Below are 23,755 nucleotides of genomic sequence, written 5' to 3' on the forward strand. Positions count from 1 at the left end.
AAAATGTCCTGGGCTGTGTTTGTTCTTTTAGATAGTCTTTATCATGCCTGCAAGGTAGCCAAAGATGTATTAATGGTTTCTCAATCTAAAATAAAAGCTTACTTTGGTAAAGATGCTATTAAAAGAAGTGTTTTAATGTTTGCAATAGACTCATATTAACCTAAACCCAGCAAAATGTGAGTTTGCCAAAGCTATCTTGACTTACTTAGGCAAACACGTTGGTCAGGGTAAAGTACATCCAGTTAAGATAACTGCCACTGTAGAGTTCCCTATTCCTACAACTGTACCAAACATGAAATATCTTGTTCTTGTTGTCTGATAGGCTATTATAGAATTTTCAGTCACACCTGAAAAGTGTCATGGTGAGCTGTATGTGGCAGGTAGAGTTGCGAACCCAATACGTAGACTCACAGGCAGTACTGCACTCAAAACTGTTTTATTGCTAAGCTTGCAGAAAACAGGTTAACTGAGCATGAACTATGAACTAAGCAGAAACCTGGAAATTGAAGCTGACTGCAGAATGATGCAGGAAATTTCTAAACAGACACGACACACAGCTGGAAAACAACACAGTGAGACTGTAATACTGGACAGGAGATGCAGACATTATATGCACAAGAGGGAATCAGGGCAGAGAGGAAACACCTGGGGAACATGACTGGACATAATCTAACTGACAGGGGGGAAGCAAAATTGAACATGATGCACGCAGGATGAGAGACTGTCAGAATAAAACAGGAAATACGGGAAACACACACTGAGTCTCAGACTGACTAAATACAGAGAACAAGGGTGAGAGCAAGGAGAACAGAAAGGCAAATAAGCATGGAGACAAGACTGACATCACATGGCATCTACTGACATAGATAACACAGAAAACTAGACACTACAAATAATAATTGGATTTATATAGCGCTTTTCAAGGCACCCAAAGCTCTTTACAATTCCATTATTCGCTCACTCTCACATTCACACACTGGTGAAGGCAAGCAACAGTTGCCCTGGGGTAGACTGACAGAAGCGAGGCTGCCATATCGCGCCATCGGCCTCTCTGGCCAACACCAGTAGGTGGTAGGGTAAAGTGTCTTGCCCAAGGACACAATGACCAGGACAGAGAGCCCGGGGCTCAAGCCGGCGACCTTCCGGTTACAGATGCACTTCCCAACCCCCAGTGCCGCGGTCGCTCCTCTAACCTAAACGTACTTAATGTAAATGAAACCAAGAAAAGAATTGAGTATTCAACCATTATAAAGTCCAGAAACCCAGAGCCACTGGGTAAGCCAAAAAGACGTCCAAGAGTCCAAGCAGGCTGTTCAAACTATAAGTTATATAAGTTTTCCTTTGTAAGTCCCCAGTGCTAGTTACAGTGTTTCCCCACACAATTCAAGTTGGATGTTGATGCTTGTGGTACTGGAGTCGGTGCTGTTTTGCAACAGGAAGATTCCTCTGGCATTGAGCACCCACAATGAAAAAGAAGGTCCTCATCATGCTCTGGGTCCTTCAGCATTTTGAGGCTTATGTAAATTCAAATTCCACAGCCAGTGACAGTAGATAGAGATCACAACCCCTTCTATTTCCTAATCACATCAGTATAAGTCCAATAAATTACTATTGTGCAGGGCTCTCATACCCTAAGCAATATAGAAATCTATTGCAACAGTACTGTGGCCGATGCCCTTTCACATATGGCTTAGGATGACACCGGTATGGCTATTAATCTTAAGGGGTAGGGTGTTACATGTAACTCTCACTGCAGTTGTCTCCTAGTTTATGTGTGTGGGTATATGGGTTTGATTTGTGTCTGGAAGTTCTATGTTTTTCCCCCTGTTGACAGACACAGAACGCCTCCTCAGTTTACAAGCTCTCTGGTTCTCTTTCCCTCTCTCACCACCAAGAATTCATATTGGACCCTATATTATTAATTTTTTTTTTTTTAAATAAAAGATGTTAATTGTGTTCCTCCTTGATACATGAAAAGATAATCTGCATTTTTTTTTCTTCTTTTTTACGTTAATCCAGAAGTTCTGAAAATGTAGGTAACATTAAAAAACGAATACAATGAAAATTTGGGGCATGAACCTTGTTTTTACATGCTGCTCATTGTCAATTTCTGTGACCAAGAACACCATCCTTGAGACATAAAATGTCAAAACATGTTGGCTGCTAGTCTGTTCTTGACCTCACTTCCACTCTTTTCAGATCAATGTGACATTATTGCTCCAATCATTTTCTTGTCCACCTTCTCTGAGCCAATCAGCCTTCATTATGTGGACTTCTATACCCTTAGGGTAAAGAAGCTAAAAGAAAAAAGAAAACAACCTCTTAACACTGAGGGGAAATCTTGTCAGATCTCAAGTTTTCATTCTAATTCAAATATCTGATGGAGCGGAAAGCAAAGACAGGGTGGATTGTGACTGATTTGTTTTGATCTTGAACGAGGTAATTACATCTTACGCCCTCGTGCCTCGGTTTCCAGGTTGAATGGGTCACCTACCATCTGCTTACACTCAGAAGACTCTCTGCAAAGAACAAAACCTCCTGTTTTGGGAGACAGTGATGCACACTTAGCCAAAAAAAATGAGAAATTTGGGCCAACTGAGGTGTTTTGAATTTCTAAGTCACTGTCTGTGTTAAGTTCAGATTTAACACATTGTGCAGCAACAACATTGCTATTTTAGATATATTTAATTATTTCGTGTGTTCTCATGTGTCTCTGTGTGTCTACAGGAACCCACTTTGGATTCCCTGTTTTATCTGCAGTCACTATATCATTGCTTCTGGCTAAATATTAAGCACACCTTGACTTTATGGTTCTGTCAGCTTATATTTTAGAATGCAGAGTGAGTGAAGCAAGTTTTTTTTTCTTTTTGCTCTTTTATATAGCTGCTTCAATGTGCTACTATTGAAATTAGGGGGTGGATGGTGGGAAAAATGTGTAACATTTAAAAAGGAATAAGAACCCACATTCACTCAGATTTGTGGAAAGAAGATAGCGATTGTAAAACTTCCTCAGGAATGTAAAACTTTGAAGTTGAGACTTAAATGATGGCTTACCTAAGTCCCAAAATAAAGACGAAAAGAAATGAATAAATTGAAAATTTTAAAAAAGAAAAGAAATTATGCATCAATGTCCCTACTGCACTCTATCACATTCAAATCAAATATATGTAACATTCCTGTGTGAAGCATCTGCAAAGCAGCTATTGCACAGTTTGGAGACCTAAACCCCAAAAAAGTGTCTTTAATAATATTGGGATGCTATCAGGGAAAAAAAATAAAAGAGAAGCAGCCTCTAAAATGAGATTATCCCCACCCAAATATTATTATGCATAAGTCCATTATCTTGTTACAGCTACACAGAAAGCAGCGCTGCACATTAACATTCACCAAATACAGTAGGAATGAGAAGCACAGACATAAATCTTTTGAGGACCTGAATAACAAAAGGTTAGCAAATCAAGGTAATCTGTACTATACTGAAGAAGGGGCTCAGGAGAAAAATAAGATTCGTGTTTTTAAGCCTGGCAATGAATTCTAACTCTTGACATTTAAGACTTTCCTGAAAGGTAATATTTACTACTCAAGAGCTTTCCTGTGCTGCAATATGTTGTTTGCTAGATCTGAATGGTTTTCTGCACAGAATACATCAAGGTGAATACATCAGTCTCTCCAGTCAATCAAGGGAGCTTTGTGATATTTTTAAAAATACATTTAGTGTAGCTTTAGACTATAACTTCTCTGTCTAGACAAAAAAAATGTCTCTACTCTGAGGCCCTCCTGAATGACCGAGCACCTCAGCCTATTTTCAAAGTTAAGCCCAGACTGTCTTTGGGTACTGACCAAAAGAATAAAAAGTCACAGATACAAGCAGAGTTCATGGCCATAGGTGAAGGTAGGACTAGATATTGTGTGGTAAATCTACAACATCCCTTTCATGCTCAGCTCTCTCTTCCACACAACAAATCAGCACAGTGTCTGCAGAACCTGTAAGTCAGTCTCACACTCCCTCCTGCCATAACTCATAAATAAGATCCTGAGGTACTTGAACTCCACCACTACCTTTGTTATAATGTATAATATACTCCTGTAGTACCCACTACATTTGATCAGATTTAAGAACCAATCCTAACATAGTGGATTTTCTACAAGGAGAGCGCAACTGAGGGAGACAGAGACAAAGATGTCTTGGTCAGTGACCTATTTGGAAAAGAGGACTTTAAGGCTTTAAGACTTTTGGTGGTCTTTGTGAGACACAGAAAAGGTGAAGATATGGTAGTTGTGATACATAAAACAAGAGCTGTGATGGTGTGGAGAGGCTTTACTAGGGACAATGTTAGAATTTTTTCAGAAACCAAGACAATGGGCATGGGCTGTGAAAGCTTATTGATACCTGTGGGGACTGAAAGCTGACCCATGTGGTCTGAACATGTTTTCTCTCACATATCATGTACCTGGGGCACACCCGGCACCAAGATGCATTATGGGAAGAAGGCAAACCAGTAGAGTCAGTGTGATGCTTTTGGGCAATGTTCTGCTGGCCCTGCCATCCATGTGGATGTTATTTCAACATCCACACCTAGCTAAACATTGTTGCTGACCATGTACACCCTTTCATGGAAACTGCATTCCCTGATGTATATGGTCTGTTTCAGCAGGCCGTGCCACAAAGCCAGTCCAACTGAGCATCCATGGGATGAGCTGGACAAACAAGTCCAATCCACCTGGCAATTTACAGGACTTAAAGAAAGCTGTTGCTATCAGCTTGGTGCGAGATACTGCGCCACTGTCACGGGAGTGGAACGGACTCAGGCGCAGACGGAGGTAGCACGGTTCAACGACACTTTATTAATCACACTGGTGCGCTATATACACGTGAAGGGGTGGGGGAAAACACCAGGGTCCCGGGGATCAACAGGCTGGGGAGACACACTTCTTCGCACTCGCTCTGCTCCTCGTCCAAACAGTCTCCACACAAGCAGCTCACTCTCACTCACGGGGTCCAGGGGTCACAAAAGGGCTGATCCAGGTAAACCTATTTACACAGACGAGGGTAAGTCGAAGGCAAACATGGGAACAGTAGAATCGCAAGAAGCCAGGCAATACTAACGAGAGTTACTCAATATTCCAGCGACGAATAGCTCAGAGCCCGAGCCTTAAGAAGAGCCAGAGAACTGCAATCGCTTGAGATCAGCTGCAGGTGCGTGGCCAAGGGCAGGAGCCCAATCAGAGCTCCGCCCAGGCAGACAGGTAGGAGAGAGAGAGAGCGAGAGAAAAACAACAACACTTGTGGCCACACTGGGCTGGCCGGGGAGGCACAGGGACCATGACAGCCACACCATCAGAGCTCTAGTGGCCTTGATGTTTAAGGGCTGTTTTGGCCAACACAACATTAGGCAGGTGGACATAATGTTATTCCTGACCGGTTTATATGTATAAAGGAATTTGTTCAAGACTGCTGGAAAATTTCCAGATTAAGACCTTTGAGGGTGGCTTGAAGGCAGACTTCAAAAAAGTTGTAAACCTGTTCTGCAAAATGCAACTTTTTGTGTGACAGCTCAGACTGAAATTATGCATCAGAAAAGATGCCCTCTTCTTTTTCTTTCTTATTTTTTGTGCTACTTGCACTTTCATGACGCAGTCCTACAATTTTGATAGAATTGAGATTTCTGTTCCCCACGTTTAAACATCAACAGTCTCTTCAGGTCCAGTCTAAAACCACTTTAGAACCCAAACTTCTAACATCTTCAAACATTCACTGAATGCTGATTGAACGTTAACCATACAGCTCTGCTGAAGATTACCTCAAACTGCCAGAAGGTATTTTTGAACTGATGAAAATGTCTACAGCCCCAAACTGGTTATTAAATTCAACCCCTGGACCAGCTTGTGAATGCTTTTTATTCTTTGCATTGTTCCTGAGTGCCTGAAGATTGAATATTTTAAGTCCTCATTTCGTTGCAAGCACTACTATTATTCATGATTATGACTAACCTTTTGAATATAGAACATTTTTGACTGTCTAGATTCACTGGCCTTTCTTACATACATCAAGTCATGCACAATCAGTCTCTTTAATGAGTCCATTTGATTCCAAAGTGTCTTCAAAGCGTCTGTGATAGAACTACACTGCAAGGTATGGAAGTGTCCGTGAACAGACTGGCCTTTAATTAAATGCACTGACTTCAAGCAGCAACTGCTAATTTTGCTCTGAAATGCACATATAGGAACATATCATGAGCTCTCCAATCAATAAAGATCCCACTCACTGCAGCGAACGGGAATACCAGGCAGGCAAACTATTCTAAGTCAGCACTTGTGCCAAATGGAGCACAAGCACACAGGTAAACACAAAAAAGTGCAGCTTGAAGTTGAGCCACGACAAAACTCTATTAATTCACACTCCATTTAGTAAATGTTGTAGTTTGCATCTCTCAGTCTGAGCCCCTGTAGGAGAGGTTGGAGCTGAAACAAAGGGATGTAAAGTTAAGGTCTCCCTCAAAGATGAGCTAAAGGTCAGAAATTACCTTGGAAGTGAAAGCACAGCTCAAGCACGGGGTTAACCTAAATGTGTTCTTGCTTGTTAGAGTGCGCTAGCAGTGTCGACATACCGACAGCCAGACTTCAGTACTGACTGATGGTCTGCTGATAGATTCTGTCAACAGGGTGATTTAAACTAGGGAGAGAAGTGTGCTATAATCAGAAGAATATAAGTCTGAGAAGCTTGCAGTCACCTATTAAAAGCTAAGTACCTCACTGAAGTGTACTTGAAACCCATCCAATAACCTGGTGTCATATTATTTCAGCTCAGCTATAATCTTAGACGGCATGTGGGATAATCAAAATGAAACCACATGCATGCATGAAAGGCTCAGCTCACCAGTGTTATGTGGCATATAAATAAATCAACTGCATGTAGCCTTGATTTTATTCTAAAGTACAAAAAGCTTGGCCCAGTATATGGTTAACAGCTATTTTCTTTTAACACCCTGTGGTCCCTTAAAGAAACCTTACACCTTACTTCCATATTTTTCAAAGGTTTTAGACCAATTTCTAAACTTTTTATCTAAAGTTGTTTTTCCCCCAACCTTTAGCCTTTCATGAGGACATCTTTGATAAATGCCAGTCAAATTTCAGTTTTAGAGCTTTGCACAACACAGAAAGTGCCCTCCTTGAGGTAACTGGTGACCTCCTTGAGCAGTTTCACCTCTTTTAGACATTGCATCAATGATGCTCACTTGAATGATTTATTCTTAGCTTTCAGAAAATTCTCTGGATCTCACTTTAGCTCTGGTAAACCACAAGGTTCAAATTAATTTATTCTCTATTTATATGGTAAATGGAGAGTCCATTACAAAGTGCTTTTAATTGAGGGCATTCGATGACAAGTGAGGATCAGTATTGTTCCCAAGGATATCAAACCATCAACCTTCCAAGCCATAGCTGCTCCTCACATGCTTCTACCTAACCAAATTATCCAACAAGTTTTTCATTGCTTGACAGATGATACACATGCGACTTTCCAATGTTGGTAAGATCTAAAAAACAAACAAAAAACATTAACATTTCTCAAAGCTTGACTACGTCAACTCCTTCCTATCTGGTATAAACGAAAAGTGACTCTTTCACCTCAAGCTGCTTCAGAACCTGAGCTTCTGCCTGGTTTTAGTAAACAGCAACATATCACACCAGTACTGGTTTTCTTAGGTTTAAGATTTTACTTGTAACTTTTAAAATATGTCTGGCCCCAAGCGGCATAGCCAATATGATGACCCAATAAAAGCTAGTTTACAAACTTATATCCTGTGGTGTAGCCCTGCTGGTTTTCCAAAGTCAAGACTTTACCTGGACTGTTTCCATAATATAGAAAATGTTTGCTAATAAGTCACCATGTTGGTTTTAGTTTGAAATCTGGGAACAGACACACTTAGCAGGAAGTTAGAGAAAGGGGAAGTCATGCCAATCAGTCTAGTTGATTGACTGTTACTGTAAGGGTCCAATGCTGGGGAAAAAAAGGCACCTTGTGCACAATAATCATAACAGTAGTATGCCCAAGGTGTTCTTTTGTGTCACAGCCACAAGCTGTGTGCATATAAGTTAGCTTGCTGCTTGTGTTTTTGGTGTGTGTTAAACTTAGATCTGCTCCTTGTCTCCTGCCTGCCATGCTCTGCTCAATGCTTCCACTCTTTCCAAACTCCTATTGCTATGCTTACATGCCGCACTCTCCTGCTTCACCTGCCACCTGTTCTCTGTCACCAAGCAGTCAGTTCACCACGCCACACTCACTCCTGCAACCCCCTCACCTGCATTCCTGCTTATCTGTGTGCCTCCCCAGCCTTCTAGCTGTCAGCTCATTTCTCTTTATGCCACACGATCCGCACATCAACAACCTGAGTATTTGCAAATAACAATTTGTTAACCATGGCCAGCCTGTGCCAATTCTGCAGAAAGACTCACTGGTTATAGGGGAAATGTTTCTACAAGGCTGGTGATTTTGATTGATTTTGAAAAGGAGTGAAATTTTGTAAACAGTCTTTCAAGTAATTGGCTCACCAAGTACTAACTGCCTCAAAATTGTTGATTGATATCAGCTGAGAATTGGTCCCATTTTAGCTGTGTTTGAACTGTTCTGCATGTTTCTGTCGGAAGATTGGTAAGTCTTATTTGGAACCACAAAAAGGACCTTAAACAAAACATAATACCATCAGTGTGCCTTATTATCCCTTAACATAACTGGCTCATGTATTCTTTTTGAAATGAAGAAAATAATTCCATCATCTTGCTGTATTTGGAAGGAAAGGAAGTTTAAGGATGATACAACTACTGTAACAGAAACTGGAGGAAACTAATCTTGGTTTGATTTTCTCATAACAGCCATTTCTGGTATCAGAACCTTTCTGTTGGCTTCGATTTGAGCTCCAGGAGCACTAATTTACTGTCACTCTTTTCCACTGAAGCATTGTTGGTATAAAAAAGGATGAGAAGAACATTTTACACTGAAAAATACTGGTACAGGTGCTACAGGTAGAACCACTGAAGTTAGTGGCTTTCTTAAGGGACTACAACTTCAAATACACTGATGTCACAGATGCTGCTTGTGAATTCTGTCCTCTGTGATTTTCTTTCTTATAGAAATTACCCCAGATTTGTTCTCTTTAGTGTTTGGTTTTCCAACATGTCACCCAGTTCTGCCTTCTCGGAACCAGTCTTCATTCTCTTTACAGGGACTGGTGAAATCCACTTTATCCCTAAAGGCCTTAGGGCCTTATATAAGTTACTAATCCACCCTTGCCTCACTTAAGGGTCTTTATCATTACATTTCAAAAGATCCATTTCCACATTTGAATGATGTAATGTATGCTACAACAATCCAACAATAAGACTGTATATCTTCATGCAACTGGTGAAAGAAATCCACTCATCTGACTAAACTGTCTGGATTGATGGTGCATCATAAAACAGTATTTAGAAACACAGACTGTCATTGTTCTGTTGAAGGGAGCCTCGGGTTTGCTATACCGATGCAAGCATTGCTTCTTCACAGCATTTCCATCATCATTTATGTGTCATTTTCCCTGAGCTGCATGGAAACAAGATGTTTGATCATTTATTAACAATTCATATTTCAGGTTAAGATAAACCGGCCACAGGTGGGGAGGGGAGGGGGGGGGGGGGGGGGGGGGGCACTGCAGTGTACTTCTTGTGCCAGTCCCAAGCCTGAATAAATGAGGAGAGTCAGAAGAGCATCTGGGGTAAAATAAATCTGCCAAATCAAACATTCTGATCATTTAGAAAAGATTTCCATGCCGGATTAGTTGGGGGCCCTGCCAGACAATGACCACATCCAGTGCTGGTGGCCAACACAGTGCTGGTGGGAAACTGTGCTACTGTCGGCTGAACACAAAAGATGTGGAAACGGGGAAGGTGCATTCAGAGGCAGTGAGAGAGGAGGGAAGGCATGAGTTTGGTGGTGAATGTCAAGACTTTTATGGGACTATGACTGATGAAGGGAGAAAAATGGTTGATATGATGGAGACAATGAAGGACGCCAGACCAGAAGCTGCTTAGGTGGAATCAAAATGTTCTACCTTAGGAGGTGAAAAAAAATCAGTGTAGACAGGATCATGAATTTGAAGCTGGAAATGAAAGATTTGGTGCTGCAAGTTGTTGGTGCTTACACCCCAAAGGTTGGATATCAGTTAGAGAAAGAGGAATTCTGAAGCAATTCCACCAGAATTACACCTCTTGATATCACATTATTGATGTCACTCACTTATAAACAACAATCAGAAAATCAACAACCACTGTGCTTTTTCTAAAAGAAACATCAACATATATTTTAAGGATAACTTCAGTTTTCTTTTAAAGCAGACTTTTCTTTTAGTGGGAAACCCGTCAGTATTAAGTGTATTTCAGTAAGTGAAGCCAACAAGCCATGTATTTCTGTTAATTCCTTTCCATCCTGCAAAGCCTTGTGAAAGTGAGTGACAGCAACTTTGTCACAGCTGAGCACCAACCTGTCCAGCTAATTGCCACACTTCAGTGTAAGCTTGCCCTCTTAACATTCATTTATTATGCTATAATTAAAACTAAACAAATCCACTTCCTCGAGCAGAGATAATGATTGAAATCGTCAGAGACAGTTTCTCACTTTTGTTCGTTGGTGTCACTCATCTAATTTAAATTTGACAGAGGTCACTCAGAGTTGACTTTCGCCTGCTTTGAAGAGAATAACACAAATCAACCTCCAAGAATGTTGTTGTTTTGTTGTTGTTGTTTTTCAGAAAGGAAATCAAATACAGGGAAAGCTCGTATACGACGTGCAGTATCAGGAGTTTTTGTTGGTTTTAGCAAACACATTATCATAGTGTGGTATTATATACGGTTCCTCATGATACATAATTACAGTGTACCCTGCAGTCCCTACTGCCTGCTGCTATAGAGTGGGCGAGCAGTGTTGACAGGCTCCTTCTTCAACCCCATGTAGTCAAGCTGTCAGTGGAGATGCGCTTGCGCAATTGCTGGGCGAACACATACACGCACACACTCAGAGGCGCGTTTCCGTCAGTTTGTGCAGGTCTGATTCAAAATCATCCTGAGAGCTCGAATATAGAGACCAACTTATATTACAAAAAAAAATGTAAGTAGATTTAAAGCAGCCAGCTTTACAGGTTGATTTGGTGTGAAACTTCACAGCGGATTTATATTCGACTGCGTGATAATCAGCATCACTTTGTCCTGGAACAGCTAGCAGGAGAGCTCATTAAATTCTCTGGACTACATCGGGGGAAATATTTAGAAAATTTAGTGTAAGTCTGAACACCAAGCGCGGTTCTTTTTCAACGAGGACCGACAGCCAGGGCAATCCAGCGCACCAGGTATTAAAAAAAACCAACCCCACACACACGGATTTCCGTGCCCGCCTGCTTGAAATTGACTCCAACTTTCAGCTTGTTCTTTACTTTTGCAGAGGTTTTCGCCATGAATCAAACAGCGGGAGCCACAAATGCGTATCGCAGATGCTCCAAGGGAGGAAAGGTAAGAAAGACTTACGTATGAAGAAGTTAAGATTTAAGAGTGTCTTTCCAGCGTCCATTTATGGCGCAGCGCTGCAAGGAGCATACCAGTGATACTGGATGTTTGTTTGCAAGCTTACAAAAAGCTGTAGACGCAGTTTTCATCATGCTGGGTTATTGCGCGTCTGTGCGCTTTGGAGATGTTGAAAGATGAGCGCGGATAGAATTTCTTGTGGAGAGAAAAAAAATCAGTTTCAATGAAGGGAAGGGTGTTGGTGAGCAGTTTATGTTAAAGGTTTTGGAAAGAAGAAAAGCGAGGGTGGTTTGTGTACACTGCAAAAATGCTAAAGAAAAAAAAGAAGAAGCAAATGATGACTATGCTCACTTGCAGTTTTTTCCACACTGATGGGATTTCCTCCTCAGATCTCTTCTGCAATAACTTGACAGGCACCTGCTGTCTCATATCCAAGATGATGACATACTGTACCACAGATGTTTTACCAAGCTTGTGAACCACATAACAAGGCTGCTTCTGCTGCTGTGTGGATGCAGTCAACTAAGAGAAAGACAGGGAAGAGAGGGTCTGTGGATGACAGAGTGTGGGGTGGGATTAAACAAGGAGGAAGCAGAAAAGCTGGAGGATGTGGGAGGAAAGAGATGGAAAGGAGTGAGGAGGAGCAGGAATAGAGGGCTTTCCAGGCTCTGGTGTGTGTGTGTGTGTGTGTGTGTGTGTGTGTGTGTGTGTGTGTGTGTGTGTGTGCGCGCATTGAAGGATGAAACCTTATTCATCAGCAGCAGCAGTAACACATGCAGACTTCTAAGTGTTTACAAATATTGCTCATTAGATACAAATATTTGGGTTGATGGATTGATGCATACTGATTAGAGATGTCCCTGTCCATTCACGGAGGTGTTGAGAAAGATCTTGTAAATGAGTTTCGATGGGTGTGGACACATATTATTACACACGAATGCTTTGTGTTTGTTATCACTCTCGGTTTAATTGAGAGAGGCTGGTTTGTTTTCCTTCTCAGCGTGAAGGTGCAGGCCCACTCACACTGGGAATCAAGGGACTTCAGAATGAAACACATGAGTCGAACGCATGCCGCGAGCCTGCAATTTCCATACATTTTTAATATAGAAGCAAAGGCCAAATGATGGAAAAATACTGTCACACGTGGAAAAAATGAGACATTGAGGAGCTTAATTTCTTTTTTTAATGTATGATGAGTGATTGTTAATGGAAGTTCTTTTCAGATGACTCCTAAATTTTGCACTGGGGCTCACCTAATATGATTTTTTTAAATAATAGTTCTGGTTAAAAGTAAAGAACGGCTGGAAAGACTGTAAAAAAAATTGCAGTTTTTGCAGTCTTATGCAGTAATGTGTACATGATGCAGATGGATGGCTTGGATATCTTAGATTACTTTGAATGACTGAATTCAGACAGAAAAAAAATGTTTTCTAAAGAGCAGTTTAAGTAAAGGAAAAAAATAACCATTTATAGCCCTCAGCTATAATCTCTGAACCCACTCCATTCATAACAGACATGGTGGTTAAAATCTCTGCATGTACTTAGGAACATTGTTCAGTTAGTCTTTGATTCCTAAACCAAAGTTAAAATTTAACCAACAAAGGTGAAGAAAAAAAGCATACAAGCATGATTCAGAAATGCAGCTCCAGGCTCTAGTTCAAAGTTTATGTAACTGAGAGGAAAGTAGAAAACCTCCCTTTATTTTGACTAATTAAAGCATCCCGGATGGTATCTGTAACGTTACAGATACCACCGTATGGGGAACTTGCACATATGCAAAAGTACCACTAACACAGAAGATGTATTCTAGTTTTAGAGCAGCATCAACACCAAAGCAACACTAGATGAGGAGTTTCTTGGGAAAGGTCTTGCTTATTTTAGCAAGACAATGCCAAACGACATTCAGCCCATATTACATCAGTAAAAGAATCAGGGTTGAAAAGGTAAAATCCTTTATTAAACAAAAATGGGAGAATAGTCTCCTTCTCCAGAAACGCGTACAGAGCAGGTGATGCAACACAAGGTAAACATGGTCCTGTCCTAGCTGTTTTAAAACATGCTGCTCGCTTCAAATTTAAAATGAGCTTATTTGTTTAAAAAATCCTTAATTCTTCAGTGGCAGCATTATGTAGGTTTCCTTTGCAACATAATGTATGATGAGGATGATTTGCAGATAATAGGATTTCGTTTTATTTTTACTTTATTTTGAACTTTTCTGAAAACAGGATTATATTATACACAACACAGTAGGCAGATGCAGCAAATACATGGTTAAAATGATGAACTCAAATGGCTTACTGGTTTAAATATCTAGAGTCAATCATTCAAATCAATTGGCAATGTACAACAGAAGTGAAAAAGAGAGTGAAGTCAGGGTGGAGTGGGTGGAGACGAGTGTCGAGGGTGATTTGAGACAGACGGATAGCAGCAAGAGTGAAAATGAAGGTTTACATGATGGTAGTGAGACCAGTTATGAGGTACGGTTTGGAGACACTTGCACTGACATAAAGACAGGAGGCTGAGTTGTAGGTGGCAGAGGCGAAGTTTGTAACGCTCAGATGGTTTGGACATGTGCAGAGGACAGATAGTGGATATATTGAGCAAAGGATGTCGAATATGAAGCTGCCAACAGGAGGAAAATAGGAAAATCACCGAGGAGATTCATGGATGCAGCGAAGGAGGACATGTAGAGGGTTGATGTGACGGAAGAGGATACTAAGGACAGTGTGAGATGGAGAGAGACGATTCGCTGTGGCGACCCCTAAAGGGAGCAGCTGGAAGAAGAAGTCGAAATGACCGGGATTCATGTACTTTGTGTCTAGAGCATAAATGCTAACTTCTAAACATGTCTGTTAAGCTGTATAAAAAGACACTGCTATGTCCCGTCTTCCTCCCATCACTGCCAACTGGTCACAGCTCCCTGAGCCTGGTTCTGCTGAAAGTTTCTTCCTGTTAAAAGCAAGTTTTTCCTTCCTACTGTCACCAACTCCTTCCTCATGGGGTCTTTTGATTATTGGGTTTTCTCTGTGTTACTGTAGGGTCTTTATAAAGCACATCCAGGTGACTGTTTTCATGATTTTGGTGCTATATATGAACGTAATTGAACTATTTTATGTTAACAGTGTTAGATAACATCCAGATCATTTAAACTGAACATATGAACCATAACAGATAGTGTAGATCAGGGGCGGGCAATTCATTTTCCAAAGGGATTGCATGAGAAACTGGGGCTGTTGCAGAGGGTCGCACCAATAAAGTGAACTCAGTTCTAGTAAATATCAATTTGATCTTTTTATAAACTTTTTATTGTGGCTCTTTTATTATGGCAAAATTGGCTAAATTAACTGGTGTAGATCAGCGGTCCCCAACCCCCGGGCCTCGGACCGGTACCGGTCCGTGAGTCGTTTGGTACCCGGCCGCGAGAGTTGAGGCTCAGGTGTGAAATGTATAGTTTTCAGGGTTTTTATCGGTTTTCAGCGTTATTTTGTTATCGTTTTTATCGTTTACTCGGTTTTCCTTGGTCTTTTCACGTGTGTTATGAATAAATTTTCTTTTTTTCGGTACCGGTACTAGTTTTATTTTGTTGTATTTATCCGCGACACCTTAAAGGCCGGTCCATGAAAATATTGTCGGGCATAAATCGGTCCGTGGCGCAAAAAAGGTCGGGGACCGCTGGTGTAGATGGAAGGTGGCTGTGTTCATCCAACAGGTTGGGATCCTCTGCCACAGTAGTCTCTCTGTCTGTCATATGAGTCATTTATTTATTGTTGACTTGTGTTTAAACATTTTGCCCTCATTTCTGCCGTGGGTTTGTGTGTGTTCTGTTTTGTGTTTTTCCAGCACGCTGATATTATTGGGCATAAAATATTTATGATGTCCTTTCACTCACTGCTTGTTCTAATTCTGGGATCTTTCATCTCCTCTTACCCGTCAACTTTGTGAGAGAAAATAGAATCAGACTAAAAAGCTCTCCAGACACCAGAGTCCGTTTCATTATCTGTCCCGTGGCCACTTTTAGCCCACCAGCAGGACGTGCTGTGATTTCAAACCATTTTGTTTTTGGGTTTGGGTTTTTTGTTGTTTTTTTTGCTTGCTTGTTTTGTTTTTTGTTGTTTTTTTTGGTTCTGTGCAAATCCTTAACGCTGCAGAAAAGTTCTCTTTGATGAGTCGCCTCTCTCTTTCTGTGGAGTTTCTATTTATAGTCTTGTTGACAGCCATCCCATGAGACTTTTCCTCATAGATTAATGACACAGCGATTAGGTTTGCATGGTTCTGCAGGCGTCCCAATGGTATAAAGCACATGGTCATGCTTATCAGTTCGAGCCAAGATGTGACATGTTTATAAACACCTGAAATGAATAGACAGCAGGTGTGCTGTGACTATTTTAGGATACTTTGGTATTCCATTGAAACCAGTAGGGAAAATAATCCTATACTGAAGATGTATCCTACACCAATGTCATTGTTGGATTTCTGCCATTCCCACAGCTAAATGGAGGCGATGGGATATCACAAATGGCTTTATAGTACTTTGATTGTGTTATCTGTAACACCAACAGTACCTCTCATCTTCCTTATCACAGAGCAGCAGCTCGGGTGTGGGCTGAAGCTCGGGGGTGCTGTTAGAAATCTCTAAACCATCATAATGTGCAAGAACATCTGGGGGAATTTGTGGGGGCAGAGAAAGCTGCTTCTTCTAGCTGTCTACCCGTACTGATGTTACGATTGTGTTCTGTTTCCACATGATCCTCCTGCAGGGGTGCAGCAAAAAAGAGGAAGTCCCTTTAATGTGTTTATCCAAAAGCATTCTGGGAAATGTAGGACATTGTGTGTAGGGATGGCTCATTCAACCCTAATGCTTCCCTTTTCTCAGTCTGTTTTTGATGTGTGTAGAATATAATTTGAGAATTTTGGAGTCTTCAAAATATGTTGGATATGTTGCAGATCTAATAATATAATATGGTATTATTAGAATATTGTATTATAATAATATCAATCAAATAACATTTTAGTGGAAATAACTGTTAGTTGCAGCACTGATAATCTAGTTTTCTATTATTTATTATTTCAATTATTCTGTTATTAAGTGTGTAAATGTCATCTTAAGGCATTATTTTGCCCCCTCTAGTGTGGGTCAGGTAATTTTAATCTTGTTTCAAGCTGGACTGTTTAACCTATCTGTGGTTACACTGAGCATACTGTGTTTCATAGCCATATTTAGAGCATGCCACCTTGGTGTATAAGTAGAAATAGAAGTTACAGTTGATGGCTATTTTTGATGTCTTCTTGTAGGATTAATATACCACATTTTGGTGTAAAAACAAGCATGTTATGTGGGAATTTGCAGCAAATACATGATGAAAATGGTCAAATGGTCACTAGAGGGCAGTGTTGTACTACAATGTATGAACTCTTAGGGGGTCTTGCATTGGCTTGGTGGGAAATACACTGATTAGACACTTTGTTGGGAATAAAGTGTTCACATCATGCAGTTGGATGCAAAGTAATAGAGCAGCTCTGCCATATATGCTACAGTTATGCTCCTAAAACTCAAAAGCTCCCTCCCCGCCATGCATGTTAACTGGATGGACTGATAATTATTACAGCAGAGCTTTTTAATTGGATTGCATGAGGTAGGCAGTGCTTGATAAGTAGAAGATCTTTTCTTGCTGGAAGCTTTTTGATTACATGATTTATCACATAGTCAAAGAGCTCCTCTTTAGTTAACATTTTTCTATGATTCCAGCTACACTGTGCGATTTTGTTCAAGATTTGACTCGCATATTTAATAAATCTAGGATTTTTTTTTCCTTTTCGCAGCTTGTAAGTTTCCCACTGCTCTGATATCAATTCAGAGCTTAACTTTTTGCCTCTACGTGTCAGGCTGCTCCTTTCTTTTCCATCCCCTCGGTCACAGCAGGCTAGCTCGATTATCTTGGCCCTTGACAGCCCCGCGGCCCTGCGCGCACACTAAATCCCAATTAACTCCCTGAGTTTCAACCCATTTGCAACTTTTGCTAATCTCTGCATCAGCAATGCCCAGAACCCCCCCTCCCCCAATTCATCTGATTACAGATTCATAACAAGGCTGTGAAAGTTTAACGAAACCAAACTGATTGTCTCGTGCAATGAATATGCATTAACTGCTGCTGCCCAAATGGAAACTGATCACTTGACTAAATCTGCTATTAAGAAATATTGGACTTTTGTCTTGGCATATAATTTAAATTCCCCTGAGGCTTATTTGTGCGTCTTATTACTGCATGGATTGTTTGGGGTGTTTTTAAACTAAAAGTCATTTGTTTCTACTAATATTGAACTTGCATCAGAGGAAACACAGTAAACGGATCCTTGCGGTGCTCAGGAGCTAAGCTGAAAGGTATTTGGATTGAGGGGAGACTCCTTAATTACCACAGCTTTTTTGGCCAACAGCAGTGCAAACACCAGCATGAATGCGCCAAGTATTGATCCCTGCTCTCATTATACATGGGGTCCATTGTAATGCACAGTTATCACTCTGACTCCCTCACTGGAGTCTATGGAAATCATGATTGATTTTCTTCACACTTCCTCCCCCCACCCCCCTGCCTAGTAAACTAGCATCAGAAGGCCTATCTCAATCATGTTTGCACTTTGAATTCCTGTACTCAAGACCCTCTCTCGCTCATTAGCACCAGTAATCTTTTTCTCATTCTGCTGACTCTGGGGGAAAAGGAGCGACGTCCTCGGTCAAACTGAGCTCATTTGCGTTTATAGCACAACCTTTGCAGTCTCTGCTTTTGAAGATGCTCCTTCATGCAATTCTCAAACATATAAAAGCTGCTACCTGGTGGCAATTTGATCAAGTCTGTCTTCACAGTGTCTGCAAAAAAAAAAAAAAAATGCACCTTGTGCCTCTGTATTTGTATGGAAACTTGTTTACAGTGTACACAAAGAAATGGGATTTGGATCCGCTTCTTAGAGCTCTGCCTCTGTGAAATGAATAATGCAACACACACACACGCACACACACACACATACACACACACACACACAGTGAGAGAATAGGTTTTCTCACTTTTAAAACCACCAGGTGACATTTTTTGTTCTTTGGGGTTTTTTGTATTGTTTTTCTTAAATGCATTGCAGATTGCTAATTCTGCTGCAGTGGCATTGCTGTTTGTAACAACCCACTGGTGTGTGCACTTAATCATCAGGTGCTGCAGCAGTGCTCCCCTGCCTGAGCTCATGCTACACACAGGAAATCCTTGTGGAAACAGGAGCTTTATTACAGTATGTCAGCCTGGGGGAGGGAGAAAAAAAATGCAAACTCAATGTGATGCTTACATGGAATTCAAAGTCACCGCAGTGTTGGTGTCACTCGGTTGCAGCAAGTGTGTTTTCCGGGGGATGACTGACACCGCAGGGACTGTAATTGCATGAATCCCTGAGACCTCCCTGGCCTTTTGAGTGAGTGGCTGCTTGGCGAAATGCTTGGGTCATGACAACCCATCTGGTGGCGTTTCACAAGCAGTCAACAAGGCCCGAGACAAATGGCTCCACAGCAGTAAACAGCAGCTGTCGCTTGGAAGACAGACACTTAAGCCATATCTAAAATCACAAACACATCCATTGTGTGGCTCCAGAGGTCTCAGTACCCATCAAAAACCGGTTGGAGCTACTGCATCCAGCATGTTTCATCCTGCCAGAGCCTGTCCCAGCGGACTGTTCCGTCAGTTTTCCCACTTTTACAGCCATCTAATGCAAATGAGTCTGCAAAAAGACAAGTACCAAACAATTTCAATGTGCTGACGCCTGCACATCAGGCTTACGTTTGCCCTCTGGTGGATGAAAGAGTCCATGAGCTTGAGCGGAGAAAGTCCCATATTTCACCCCCCCAAAGTGGAGTTTGTGTATAATGAAGCTTCTGAAATGATGAAACCATTAAATTAATGGTTTCTTAATGGTGAGACTTAAATGGAGTGGTTTGCATTATATAGAGTTTGGTTTCCAATTGCACAAACGCTGATAGCGAAAAATTATTAGAATAGTCTAGAAACTGCAGTATGCTTTGTGAAGAGAGTCTAGCATCATGCTGCTGTTTAATAGAAAGGCAGTGGGACTTTTCATTCCATCATGTAAAACAGTGGGATATCAGTTACTCTAAATAAGCCATCATTTTATTCATATTGATTTTTTATGAAGGGGAATATACCATAGAAGTGAAGACTAAAAAAAGCTTTATGCGTTGCTGGTGTGTTTGATCCTCGAGTTGTAACTTCGGTTCTTGTGCTGAAAATGGAGAAGAAAAAGAGAGGTCACTTTCTGCTTCAGTCACTGTTTATTCTTATATATGATAAACCCACACAACAGGACCCAGGGCAAATCTATGCATTTAATGGCCGTGGTCAGAAATCCAGAGAGATGTTTGTATAAATAGCAAATAGTTTTTCATGGGTTTGCTCTACCTGTGCTCTCTCTATGCTGCAGATATTTTCTCAGCAGGAATAGAAAATGTAAAAAAAATTAAACAGAAGCCATTCTACTTTATCAGCATTTATGAAATACTTTGTGAATGTCTGCATACTTAAAAATTAAAGTGTGCTGGCCATATTTATTTCATATCAGAAAGAAACGCTCAAACATTTGGCTGTACACTTGTCCTGTGCAGCCAAGAATGAGGGGTTCATCCTCTCTGAAACAAGCTCCCTTCCCTTTAAGCCAGCTTTGTTCTGATTGGCTGCTTCATGCAAACACAAAGTTTAAGGTGGGTGGGGCTTCTAGGGAAAAAAATATAAAACCAAGTGTTTAGAGCAGTCTACTCTAATTGAGCTTAATGTCTAAACTTTGGTCATAATCTTTTTATTATGAGCGTTCATCCAATGTATGGACAGATTTGAAATTAATGCTCAGTTTGAAGTGTCTGTTAAATACCTTCTTGATCACAGTGAAGCGCAGTGCAGGGTTTTCTTTTTAAAAAAAAATCATTAGTAGTTTGTGAAACACTAGTTATCACTGTTTTTAAACTTTGCTCTGTTTTCCACTTTTCCTACCCCTTCATTTGCTGTTGCTCAGGTACTTATCAGTGAATGTGATTAAACAATTAAGTGGTGTATTTGTGGCTAGTGACATGTTTCCTAATGTGAAAACAGACCCCGCTTTCCCCAAAACTGGCTTTGTTCCACCCTTTTTGAGCTGTTATTTCTTCTCATGCCCAGCCTAAGCAGTAGGATATCTTAAAACCAGAAAATGTTATAGGGATTTGAAGATTTGATTTGTGATCAAAAACTTTAATAATAAATGAGTTTAGATTGGATAATATTTTCTTGCAGTTTTATGGAGTAATTATGTTTGATACTTAAAGGCAAGAATTTGTTTTAAAGGAGTTTTCCTACAGTCAGTTGATCCTAAAGAAGGACCCAAAATCAACAATTTTAACAAGTATCCCAAGTCTAACTTGCGAGTTCTCTGTGCCATACAGCTCCATTATCATCCAAAAACTGTTATAATCAAATCTCTCAGGCTCTTCGGTGCACCCAGTGGTCTGTTTATTGGGAAATTTATGGGAAGAATATGATAAACACTTTCACTGACATGAACTCTGCAATTCCCAACTCGCTTAATGTTCTTTAAAGTTTACTTGAAAACTACATTTTGTGTTACACATTGAACTTGATCAAATGATGCTACAATCTTTCTCATTAAGCCTCAGGCACACAGGCCTAGATAACACTCAGCAACCACTGCTAGGGAAAAATGTGTATTCCATTACCAGCTTTTAAGTGGGTGCTGGCTTTTGTTAGGTCAGTCTAGCAAAAGAGGGTGCTGCAGCAAAAACCTCCTTGTGATTGCTTTGGTTGCTAACAGGTTGTCATGGTTGCCTGTATGACAATCTGTAGCAGAATTCACTTATCAGTCTGTTTCTGCTCAATGTTTTTCAATGTTTTTCAATGCTTTCAGTTATATTTAGCACCAGTACAATGGAAGCCCATTACTTTGAACTGTTGGAAGTCACACTGTACATTGGTTGTGGTGTTATTGTACTAACATTTTGAAATAAAAAAATAACTGTTGAAATAACTGTTGTTTGAAATATATTAGAGAATGCTTTTGTTGTCCAGAACTGGCACTTGCTGACTCATGAAATATAACTCTTTATCTCACCGAATCAATGTCTAATTTATTGTTTGTGAACCACTTGGAAAAGGTTTGTCCCAGAATTCCAAAATTCTCCAGCTGTAGATATTAGATTAAAGTGAATTTGTTTTTAGAGGGTGAATTTCCTGTTTTTATACTTGGGTTAGAATGGCTGAAATTCTGTACTTTTTGTTTAGTAACCACGTGTATGTCATATCATCAGATAATCAAGAAATCTCATGTGAAATGTCTGTTATGCAAAATGTTTATTTTAAAGTTCACATCAAGAAGCCTCACTCGGTATTAAAAACCTGGCCATGTAACCACATTATCAGATGTGGCATTTGAAAATTCAATTCAATTCAATTCAATTCAAAATTATTTATATAGCGCCAAATCACAACAAAAGTTGTCTCAAGGCGCTTCATAGATACAGAGAAAAACCCAACAATCATATGACCACCTATGAGCAAGCACTTTGGCGACAGTGGGAAGGAAAAAAACTCCCTTTTAACAGGAAGAAACCTCCGGCAGAACCAGGCTCAGGGAGGGGCGGGGCCATCTGCTGCAACCGGTTGGGGTGAGAGAAGGAAGACAGGATAAAAGACATGCTGTGGAAGAGAGACAGAGATTAATAACAGATATGATTCAATGCAGAGAAGTCTATTAACACATAGTGAGTGAGAAAGGTGACTGGAAAGGAAAAACTCAAGGCATCATGGGAATCCCCGGCAGCCTACGTCTATCGCAGCATAACTAAGGGAGGATTCAGAGTCACCTGGTCCAGCCCTAACTATATGCTTTAGCAAAAAGTAAAGTTTTAAGCCTAATCTTAAAAGTAGAGATAGTGTCTGTCTCCCAAATCCAAACTGGAAGCTGGTTCCACAGAAGAGGGGCCTGAAAACTGAAGGCTCTCCCTCCCATTCTACTTTTAAATACTCTAGGAACAACAAGTAGGCCTGCAGTGCGAGAGCGAAGTGCTCTAATAGGGTGATATGGTACTACAAGGTCATTAAGATAAGATGGGGCCTGATTATTTAAGACCTTGTATGTGAGGAGCAGGATTTTGAATTCAATTCTGGATTTAACAGGAAGCCAATGAAGGGAAGCCAAAACAGGAGAAATATGCTCTCTCTTTCTAGTCCCTGTCAGTACTCTTACTGCAGCATTTTGGATTAACTGAAGGCTTTTCAGCGAGCTTTTTGGACATCCTGATAATAATGAATTACACTAGTCCAGCCTGGAAGTAATAAATGCATGAACTAGTTTTTCAGCGTCACTCTGAGACAGGATATTTCTAATTTTAGAGATGTTGCGCAAATGGAAGAAAGCAGTCTTACATATTTGTTTAATATGTGCGTTGAAGGACATATCCTGGTCAAAAATGACTCAAAGGTTCCTCACAGCGTTACTGGAGGCCAAGGTAATGCCATCCAGAGTAAGAATCTGGTTAGATACCATATTTCTAAGATTTTCAGGGCAGAGTACAATAACCTCAGTTTTATCTGAATTAAGAAGCAGAAAGTTAGTGGCCATCCAGGTCTTTATGTCTTTAAGACATTCCTGCAGTTTAACTAATTGGTGTGTGTTATCTGGCTTCATGGACAGATAGAGCTGGGTGTCATCTGCATAGCAGTGAAAATTTATGCTATGTCTTCTAATGATGCTGCCTAGGGGTAGCGTTCAGATAGCTGCTCTGCTCTGTGTTGGTACAGGGCATTGAAGATGATAACAGTGGGTGGATTATATTCTTAAACTTAGTTACAGCACTTTCAGAAATACATCTACTTTGATAAAGTCTACTCTCCACTGCTGTGTAATCAATTATTGTAAATGTAAATGTTATCAGGAAATGATCAGACAGGAGAGGGTTTTCAGGAAACACTGTTAAATGTTCAGTTTCTATGCCATATGTTAAAACAAGATCTAGAGTGTGATTAAAGTGGTGGGTGGGTTCTTTTACATTTTGAGAGAAACCAATTGAGTCTAATAACAGATTAAATGCCATGTTGAGGCTGTCATTTTTAGCATCTACATGGATGTTAAAATCACCCACAATAATTATTTTATCTGAGCTGAGCACTAATTCAGA

At 40.5% G+C, this 23,755-nt stretch overlaps 1 protein-coding gene across 1 annotated transcript in view; it reads left to right on the forward strand.

Annotated features, from left to right (window-relative positions):
• The first annotated feature begins 11,247 nt into the window (after positions 1 to 11,247).
• The window catches only part of LOC102784658 (A-type potassium channel modulatory protein DPP6-like), a 252,396-nt gene continuing 239,888 nt past the window's right edge, over positions 11,248 to 23,755 (forward strand). The window contains exons 1-2 of the mRNA XM_006799205.3: positions 11,248 to 11,375; positions 11,468 to 11,535. Coding sequence (XP_006799268.2) covers positions 11,479 to 11,535 — 57 coding nt within the window. The 5' untranslated portion in view covers positions 11,248 to 11,375; positions 11,468 to 11,478. The remainder of the gene's footprint in view (positions 11,376 to 11,467; positions 11,536 to 23,755) is intronic.

This window comes from Neolamprologus brichardi, chromosome 9 (assembly GCF_056152115.1).
Source record: "Neolamprologus brichardi isolate AB-2024 chromosome 9, ASM5615211v1, whole genome shotgun sequence".
NCBI lineage: Eukaryota > Metazoa > Chordata > Actinopteri > Cichliformes > Cichlidae > Neolamprologus > Neolamprologus brichardi.